The 10,312-nt window shown below is 27.3% G+C and overlaps 2 protein-coding genes across 5 annotated transcripts; both read right to left on the bottom strand.

The window, feature by feature from the left end:
* Positions 1-1,110: 1,110 nt before the first annotated feature.
* Positions 1,111-6,801, bottom strand: Rab6 (RAS oncogene family member Rab6). Of its 2 annotated transcripts, none has more exons than XM_035873298.2 (6): positions 6,548-6,801; positions 5,609-5,667; positions 5,008-5,167; positions 4,739-4,944; positions 4,450-4,516; positions 1,111-1,199 (listed from the first exon to the last, which is right to left on the bottom strand). In XM_035873298.2, exons 1-6 carry the CDS (start codon positions 6,615-6,617, stop codon positions 1,126-1,128), a joined length of 636 nt encoding a protein of 211 aa, XP_035729191.1. In that variant the 5' UTR covers positions 6,618-6,801; the 3' UTR covers positions 1,111-1,125. The 2 variants fall into 2 exon arrangements, with proteins under 2 accessions (XP_035729191.1, XP_035729192.1); XM_035873299.2 differs by lacking the exon at positions 1,111-1,199 and adding an exon at positions 2,458-3,843.
* A 322-nt stretch (positions 6,802-7,123) lies between these two features.
* Positions 7,124-9,943, bottom strand: LOC118444773 (protein FAM8A1). 3 transcript variants are annotated; one of them, XM_085659654.1, is made up of 7 exons: positions 9,800-9,943; positions 9,538-9,736; positions 9,156-9,363; positions 8,896-9,039; positions 8,456-8,576; positions 8,157-8,280; positions 7,125-8,062 (listed from the first exon to the last, which is right to left on the bottom strand). In XM_085659654.1, the coding sequence occupies exons 3-7, from the start codon at positions 9,355-9,357 to the stop codon at positions 7,670-7,672; spliced, it is 984 nt and encodes a 327-aa protein (XP_085515780.1). In that variant the 5' UTR covers positions 9,358-9,363; positions 9,538-9,736; positions 9,800-9,943; the 3' UTR covers positions 7,125-7,669. The 3 variants fall into 3 exon arrangements, with proteins under 3 accessions (XP_085515779.1, XP_085515780.1, XP_035729266.2); XM_085659653.1 differs by lacking the exon at positions 9,538-9,736 and having other exon boundaries at positions 7,124-8,062; positions 9,850-9,939; XM_035873373.2 differs by lacking the exon at positions 9,538-9,736 and having other exon boundaries at positions 7,127-8,062.
* Between the last annotated feature and the right edge of the window lie 369 nt (positions 9,944-10,312).

Genomic DNA, 10,312 nt, shown 5'->3' with positions numbered 1-10,312 from the left:
ATATATATATATATGTATAATTACGATCGAACGATCACATAGCTTTATTATTTCTTTTTGTTGTTGTGCGTGTGTCGAGTGAACGTTAATTTTGTTTTCTATTTAAAGAGAAAAAAAAAGAAAAGTAAATAGAGACACGTAATCAACGTCGAGAGTATCATTAACGAAAGAACGATCGATTTCTGTCGAATTTTTGCTATCAAGATCGTGAGAATACAGCAAGCAGGATTAGCTGCCAATTTTCTCACATATCACGTTCGAAATTTGAAATTTTTTGATATGTCAACATAAGTTGTATTGTTCGGTTATATACGTTGAAAAAAAAAATAATAAAAAGAATATCATTGATATCTATTACAAAAAGAAGAACCCCTTGCATTTTTGACTATTTATATTATAATACATCATCACTTTGTGAACGCAAATTTGAACAAGAGATCCTTTAACGCTATAACTTTCCAATCGATCGCCGTTACAAATTTCGATAGAGGAAACTCTGCCATTTTGTTAGTTTCTTTTTTTTTTTTATTAATATTTTTTATGCAGGATCTAACGACGCAAATACGACGCAAATACGACGCACTAATATGAAGCCTCTTGTCATATCTTTTAAGAATGCGATTCAATAATAGGATAATACATATTTCATTTTATCTCAATATCAAATTAAACAATGCAAAGTTCACTGGCTGATCGAGTATAGTGTGTATTTATAATCGAGAACATCTTGTGTGCCATTAAAACGCATAACTCTTATTATTGGGCCACGATGTGCGTAAACATCAGAAAAAGCCAGCCAACTCGCAAAAATCGTAATTGTGATGTGATTTCTTATTTATTTATTATTTATTCATTTATTTATTTATTTAGTTTTTTTTTTTGTTCTTTTTTTCTCCTTTTTTCGTCATTCTCTATCTTTCTGTTTTTTTCCCCATTTTCTTTCCTCCTCGCACATCTCATTTTCTTATCTGTCGGTATAATGACATGGGTTTATTATTTTTTTTCTTTTTTCTTTTTTAACTTTTTTTTTAAATTTTTTTTCTTCTTTTTTATTATTTTTTTTTTAATTTTTTATTATGTCAGGGCAGCACAGCAACACGCCGGAGATATTCAAACGCCAACTCCCTAGCAAATGCAGCCGCTCTCTCCCTCCGATTCGGAGCCATTCTGCATCGACGATTGATTCTGCAAATCGACAGCTGCTTTTGTGTGTTAAGGTGTGTATATCTCTCAGAGACATCATGGTGATGGGAGAAATCGAGTCACGTGGAGAGAAAGAAGAAAAGAAAAAAGGAGAAAAGAAAAAGAAAAAAAAAATAGAAAGAAGACTTGTTTATAACAAGTCACGCGAGCTTTGATATTGTGTTCGGTGACACGTAGATTCACGAAATCAATATGACACGAACGAGCTTATTTGATAAATTTACAATAGTAAAATAAGCTATAATGATAGAAACCCCGTAGAACACGAATTCGTTCAATCTAATCAAGCGCGTGGCGGAACAATATTGTATTCTTGAAAATTTGTCACCATTTCATTTCTTCTTTACTTGTAATTTTTCAAACGTTATTTTTTCATTTCTTTTTTCTTTTCTTTTCTTCTCTTTTTTTCTTTATTTTTCTTTTTCTCTTGATTTTTTTTTCTTTTTTTTCTTTTTTTTTTATGAAAAAGATGTAATCGATTTTTTCTTTTTTTTTTCTTTTTTTTCTTTTTTTTTTCTTTACTGAATCACATATACGAACACGATTCTTATGTTAATTATTACAAGCGTAGCATCGTTTCGAGATATCAGCGAACATACGTATTCGTTACTACGAATACGAAAAAACTAGAATTTTGTTATTTGATGATAAAGCGTATAAAATATAAATTGTTCGAAAATTGGGACGGAAAGTTCCCTATAGCTTTACGTATATAATGTAAAGTTTATAGTTTCACAAAGCACCATAATTAATATTTTGCATGTAACGTCTTATATCAGTTTTATATATAGGTAGTTTACACAATACAAAAGCAAATGCTCTCTGTGTGTCAGTGAGAAGAAAAAAAAAAGAACAAAAAAAGGAACAAAAAAAAGAGAAAAAAGAAAGAATCACAACCTTCACCTAGTAAAACTGCAAATTAATGAGAATGTGTAATTAGGAAAAATGGGAATATATATACATATACATACATATATATATATATATATATATATATATATATATATATATATACATATATCTGTATATATATCTAAAATGCGAATGATAAGAAATCATTGTAAAAAAATAGGCAGGTAATCTTTTTTATATAAATTAAAATATTACAATAACAGATATATTAACAAAAGTGACATTGAAGTAGCTAGCTAATATAGTCGTTACGTTTATCCATATATATGTATGTCAGTTGTGATCGGTACGAATATTTTTGACTCTAAGTTATTTTTTAAAGCACTCATTGATCTCATCATATTTTTTTTTCTTTTTTTTTTTTTCTTTTTTAATAAAATTACTTCAGTCAGTAAAGTATTAATGCACGATCAATGCTCGAATAAAAAAATGCAATTAACTGTGGACCGTACAATCGATCGACGAGAGGGACCGGTCGTAGCGCGCGAAAAATGTTCATTTTACGAGCGAAATTAATCTTAAATAATAATAATAATAATAATAATAATAATAATAATAATAATAATAATAATAATAATAATAATAATAATAATAATAATAATAATAATAATAATAATAATAATAATAATAATAATAATAATAATAATAATAATAATAATAATAATAATAATAATAATAATAATAATAAAAATCGATACAAAAAAGAGGTACCGCTCTAGCTACTGATCGTTCGTTAAGCCCATAAAAAAAATTTTACGGCAAGTCTTTTTCGCGTACCTCGTTGACTCTCAACTTAAATGTATGATTCAAGTTCTTAAGTCTCTTTCTCTTTTTCCTTTCATAGAGATTAACAAGTAGAAATAAATTAGCAAAACAAAAAAAAATGTATGAATAGCATTATTGCTGACAAATTGAAATAATGTTAAAATCTCTCTTTGATTAGAAACCTGCGGCGGCGTGTAAAAGACTACTATCGTGACTGCATTTACGCAATATATAAATTTGTTGCTTGAAAATTAGTTTTCTTTAATAAATCTGAAAACTTTTTCTACCGATGGTGCACGACACCATGCATCAGCCTTCAAACATGCACACAGCGCTACCTATAATACGAATTCTATAGAACGTACAATTCGAACAATAAAAATCGTCGAATATATTGCTTATCGATATTACAGTAAGTACATTCAGAAACTTGAATTTTTTTACGTAGACAGTTAACATATAATAAAAACAAAAAAAAAAAAATAATAATAATAAAAAAAAAATAAAAAAGAACAGAAAAGAAAAAAAGCATTGCATTATAGATCATAAAATTATGTCGTGAATAGTACTCACGCGATAAAAAGCCGTGATTGAAAATACTTTAAATAATGCGGGATTAAGATGGAAACTACAATTTACGAGTATAGCTACAAACATTATTGTGTAAAAGCAGTCCGTTTAGGCTATTCAGTTCGCATAGACTGTTTCGCTATCCTTTTACCAGCCAATATCATTACCATTTAAATACAGTGCTCTCGTTTTTCACATTATTCAGATGCATTATCAATGCTGCGAAAAACACAGACCAAATATCATTGTCTCCTAATGTCCTAAAATAAGATTTTAATTTAACTTATTTCAATGTATCCTGTCTACCATTAGGCCGACGGTGGCTTTAGCATGCACAACTGCTCTCCGATGCTTTGAGTTCAATTGGTGTGTCCTTCAGAACTACCTCTTGCACTACAGGTTTTAAAAACACATTAAGGAAAACACAAAAAAGATAACGTAAACAAATTGAAACACTTCTGTCTGAAACAAGAGCATCATAAATGAATATATGGTGAAAATTATATTTAAATAATGAATATAAAGATCAAAAAAGCTTCTAAATCAGAAAACAATAATAATATCTAATGTGAAATATATTCTATATGTTTATAGAAAAAAAAATAATCTTTATATACTTATAAATAAATTATTAAACTTGAATTTAATATAAATAATCGTTAAATGTACCAATAGTGTAGTCAAAACTGCAGACACATACCAGATTAATAGCTTTGTGCTTATAAATAGGCCATATTTTTAATCTTATACGGTTTTATAACTTTAGTAAATATTTGATTCAGAATGTTTGTTAAACGCAAATACATATCTATAAAACAATTATGTAACACAAAAAAAAATTGAATGCTAACAAAAATGGAAACTATACTTGTGGCAATGAGTTCTCAGAATATAATGGGTTGTGCATAATGTTTATGTATGTGGGAAAAGAAAATTTTAATGCAGCTAAATGATTATAGCATGCAAGCATGGATACTAAATATCTTACAGAAAGGATACTGTCTTCAGGAGGTTTATTTTCAGTGGAATCCATACCAGGTAAAGCTGCTGCTACTCTTCTAAATAGCTGAAAAATGAAAAATTAATGTTACAACTTAAATCATAAAAGTATGATTAATAAATATCAAATAAATGAGAATTAATGAATATATATCGTCTGAAGTATATATACATGTACACACACACAGACACGCGCGCGCGGTGTATACTTATATATATATATATACACATATATAAGTATACATCATAAATAATAATGTACAGATTAGTTACTGTGTGTTAGAGTTACCTGTTTAACATTATATCCGGCCTTAGCACTAGTTTCAATGAACATCACATTTAATTCTTTAGCTTTTCGTTCACCTTCTTCTGTAGAAACCTGTCTTTTATCACTCAAGTCTGTTTTATTTCCTACTAGCATGATTATAACATCACTTCCTCTTTCAGTTCGAACATCATCGATCCATTTGGATGTTTGATGAAATGAATTAGCATCTATAAAAATATATAATGTCATAGAAGTTTCTAACCTATATCCAAAATCTAAAATGAACTTACTAGTGATATCATAAACAACAACTGCAACTGTAGAATCTCTGATATAGCTAGGTATTAGAGAACGAAACCGTTCTTGACCAGCAGTGTCCCATAGTTGTAATCTCACTGTTCTGTCTTCTAGATACATAGTTTTACTTAAGAAATCTATACCTATTGTAGCCTGAAACAAAATAAAAAAAAAAAAATTATGTAAGCCTAATGAATGATATTATCAAATAAAAAAAAATATAATACTTTTTAATAATTTTCCAGATATTTATACAAATTACTTTATATTTCATTTAATTAAATTTGCATTAAAGACATAATATATAAAATTGACATTTGATCATTTCATGTATAATAGATCCTTATAAAAACCTATGTTTTATATTATATTATCTATATTTAATAAAATAAATAAAATTCTGTATATTATTTTCCTTTATAGATATTCCATTGTACAAAACTTTTCAAAACATGATCGAATCAATATAAGATTTTTTATATAATTGACGTCTTCATATTCCATAATTAACTTATATAAAATTATCTTGAAATCATTTTTTTTTAATATTTAAAAATTATAAAAAATAAGATAGTTTAAATATTTATTTTGTACCTGATACGTGTTGTCAAAGCTGTCATACATAAATCGTGTGATGAGAGATGTTTTACCCACTGAAATAAGAAGAAATTTTTCATATAAATATGTACAAAATATTAAAATACTTTAAAATGTTTATATATATATATATATATATATATACATATATGTACATATATACACATATATACATATATACATATATATAATATATATATATATATATATCTCAAGAAATTAATGATATGAAAGTATTAATAAATACATTCATGTATAATTTATGATTTAGTATAATTAACATATTAATAAAAATGATAAATATATAGAACGGGGAAAAAACAAATATTGTTAAATTATATAAAATAATGTAAATGAAAAAAATTTTTTAGACTTTATACCATGACATGCAAATTATACTTGTTAATTAATATACATGTAACTCTAATAAACCGTAAACCCTATCTATATAAAAATCTTCCAGAAGAATCTTAAATATTTCAAATAGAACATTTTTATAGCCCAATAAAGATTTTCATAGTCCAATTAAAGATATCGGCGTTCCGCATCGTTAATTAAAAATTATTAATGTCAAACATTAATATATTTTCGATTAAGAACAATCCAACATAATAAAATACAAATTAATAAGAATAAGTGTGTTTCTAAGCGAACAAATAATATATATTGGCAAAATAATATTCCAATAGATAATTTCATGAAGGGATGAACGACAGAGACGCCGATTTCGATTACGAGAAATAAACTGTTGGCCGCGGTCAGAAATATTGATCCATAACCTAGAACGGTCCTTGAAATTAATACGATTTGATTTTTATTTAAGTATCTTATATAAAGATATAAAACAACATGCAATGTTATCGTTATATATAAAATACACATATTCGATATTGATCCGAAAATCAACGGAAGTGTGTGCGAAAAATATCTACTTACCGCTCTGCTCGCCAAGAAAGACGAGCTTGAATTTACGCAGTGGGTTTCCGAAATCGCCTGATGATGACATCTTTTCTTCGTTACTGTTCGTACAAAACTACGGGTTAACTCTAAGGAGCACTTAGAAACTGTTCAATCGTCGTAGTTAGTCATTAATGTTCGCGAAAGATCATTTAACTTTTGACAGATCCTGAAGCCACTCCTTCCTTCAATCGCGGGGTAGCCACGTTTAACTGGGAAGTGACGTCATTGGTCAATCGCGAATCATGTAAGATTAGTTCATTTGAATTATCTCAAGATGGCGTTGTCAAAACAATGTTAGTCATATGAAAGATTATAAAAATGATATTATTTTTCCGTTTTTATTTTTATATTTATATGAAAGACGTGTAAAATTTGTTAATGAATTTTTTATTGTAACGAATTATTTCTCATTAGATTTTACTTTGTGATATTTTTTTAAAAAAAAACAAAAAACAAAAAAAAAAGTACTAACACGATTACAAATTGTTTGAATAAAATCTTTTATTTTATCAAAGTGTTTTTTAAAGTTTTATAATATAAAGTTAAAACTACGTCTAAACTGCTATAAAGCGATAAACACGTTACAATTCAGTCGCGAATTTAAATCTAATAATTTACGGAAGCGCCCAAAAGTAAAAAATTCTTCCTGGCAAAACCTATGTAATTTTATTTGCATGTGCGATACACATGTTTGTATACAGATATATATTTACCTTTACAAAAATTATTTTTACTAATATATATATGTATATATATTTTAATACAATTACATGTTAATTATTCCACACAGCCTCATATGCATCCTTTGTATACAGTGTCAGTCAATCTGTTTATACTTAAGATACATTTTTCTCCCTTTTTCCTTATGTTGTTATAACTCTCAATACACACAAAATTACGAATGCAATGGTAGAAAATTTTCATAATTTTGTTTAAAAAGCGCATTTTCTTTTTTGTATTACTTAATAGTTTCTTTAGATTTTATTGTACTAAAAAAAAATAAAAAGAAAAGAAATAAAAAAAAAAAAATAAACATTTTCAGATACAAAATTTAGTTGACTCACTCTATATGCATAATGTTCCTTTAGGAATTAAAATCTACCGACGATTTCTATTATTATTATTATTATTATTATTGTTAATATTATTATTATTATTATTATTATTATTATTATTCCTTACATTTCTGTAAGGATCCTCTATTACGATAGAACTGCAAATTAAGTCATAACCCGTTCTATTAAATCTAAAAAAAAATACTCCGAAACATATAGGAAAAACAGAAGATAATATTAAAGTTTTTATTACAGCACGGCCAAATGCCAGTGGAAAACCTAAATCAGTTCCTGGCTGAACGTACACCATGTCCGGATCGTCTGCTCGTTCCGCTGGTACCACACTTCGACACTGAACGACTCGTAACCCCATTATAGATTTTCCTGGAGTAGTACCACCTATACGACCGTTCATTCCACGTTGAAGCCAGAAAGCCTAAAGCATTTTTTCATGTTTTGTAATATATACATACACAGGTAACACAAGATTTTACAAATTTATAATACTAAATTTTATACCCATGACTTACCTCAAAAATACATACTATTATACGATTTATTATTTCCAATAAGATAGTTCCATATGTTACTTCTATAGTCATTTTATAATCAATAGGTAGATTCGTTTGTAATATTTCGGAATCCTCTAAACCTCTAAAATTAAATATATACATATACAGTAAATCTAAATAACATTTGAGTGAAATTTAACATTAATAATAAATTTAACATTAATAAAATTAAACATTAAGAAGTAATTAATTACAGAGATAGACGTGGAGCATGCGTTCAAAACAATCAAAGTATAGATGTACGATTGAATACATACATAAAATCAAAAAAGTCGATGATGACGAAAGAAATAGAAATTCTCAAAAGAAATAACATTGCAGAATCTATAAATTCTGCGGCCAGTCGTTTCCATACTGGTGGTATACGAAATTCAAAACCTGTAAAAAAAATATTATTTTTACAGACTGTACAATACAATTATACATTCAGTGATAATGATGAAGATGTAGATTTCAAAATTACTGCATGTCTACTAATATCTTACAGAAAAATATTAATTTCAATTTAAAATACCAAACAAATATATACACTGTAGTGAATACTGCAGAGATTCAAAAATATGTATATAACGTCATTTTTTTTTTTATTTTTTATATATAATTTAATGCAGTATTTTTGTATCAAAAGCACGTATAGTACTAGCTGAACCTCTGTTGGAATGTGATGCACACAGGTGTTATCGTTATGACCTTCTACCTTCAGCTTCTGCTGGTTGAAAAAGTGCTGCTGGTTCTTGTGGTCCTCTTTGTCTTCGAAGATCGTTTTGCTGCTGAGGAGGAGTCACGGTAACTCTTTGTGCACTTGTCATTGTCGGAACTGAAGGGCCAAATGGTGTAGCACCTATAATTATATTTATCAAAATTTTATTCAAAAATATTTTCTTATATTTAATAATAATAATTACTTAAAATATCATCAAGAGAAAATATAAAATATATATTTATACGAAATCAAACCTGATAAAGGATTTAAAACTTGATTTGACATCATATAATATGGGAACATAGCAGCAACGCTTTGCCATGCATGCGCTTCTTGTAACCATTTCTCCAATTTCCTAAAGTATTCAGAACGTTCTTCGGCTGAGCTCATTTTTGATTCATCTTTATCTTCTTTCAAACTCTCTTCATTTTGATCTTCATTTTTGTTGTTTGCCATTTTGAACTTTGTAACAATACAAATTAAATACAATATTATTAAATATAACATATATAAATGAATACAAGATGTATATATATACATATATATATTGTTTATATTGTAATAAATCGTTTTCTAATCATAAATGTATTAAAAAATTAACAAGCTTTTTAAAAAAGTATACAAAATGAATCATACCAAAATATGTCAGTCACACTTGTGGATAGATTAATAGATAATTTTAAAAGATATTATTATATTATATCAATTAAATGATGTTTCTTTCACGTGTCACATAATAGATATATACAGACACCGACAATACTATTACTGGGATGTAACTGACGTGTTTAAAATTAAGTGGACAAATAAGTCAAGATATCAACGTTTACACAACCTTTAGAAAAAATGTCAATATATTATACATAAACATATAATGATTGTTTCTCGTCACACTTACGATTAGAAGACGACTTTATAAAGCGCTATTACAAAGAGAAAATTCTATACAAATTGTATTTTCATTTCACGTAATTATAATAAAATTTATGAGATTCTATTTAAATATGGAAGAACAGGATCAACGTGCGTCATTTTATTTCATGTTACGTTTCCTATGGTTTGTAAAAAAAAAATGTAATAGTTATATTAAATTCCATTATCCAATCACGAGAAATAAATTAGCAGTATTTTGACACTCATTGGTCGCTTTCAAATTCCGTGGATGAATCATTACCTATCGAAAATATCATTGGTGGAAAGGTTAGTGAGATTGAATCGACCAATCAGATGAAACAATTTTCGATATGTCCGATTCTAACAAAGTACAAAAGGATACTGTTTATTTTGTTAACAATAAAATATTGTAATCTTTTTGAAATATTGAAGATATTATTATTCGTTATATTAAAAGTATAGCTGAAGTTGAGTAAAAATTGAAAACATGACTTTAATCGTAGAGTGCGAGAACCTT

This window comes from Vespa mandarinia, chromosome 10, assembly GCF_050613455.1.
Source record: "Vespa mandarinia isolate Hongniang chromosome 10, ASM5061345v1, whole genome shotgun sequence".
NCBI classification, from domain to species: Eukaryota; Metazoa; Arthropoda; class Insecta; order Hymenoptera; family Vespidae; genus Vespa; species Vespa mandarinia.
The sequence above is the reverse complement of the archived record's forward strand: the minus strand, read 5'-3'. Positions and strand labels throughout refer to the sequence as shown.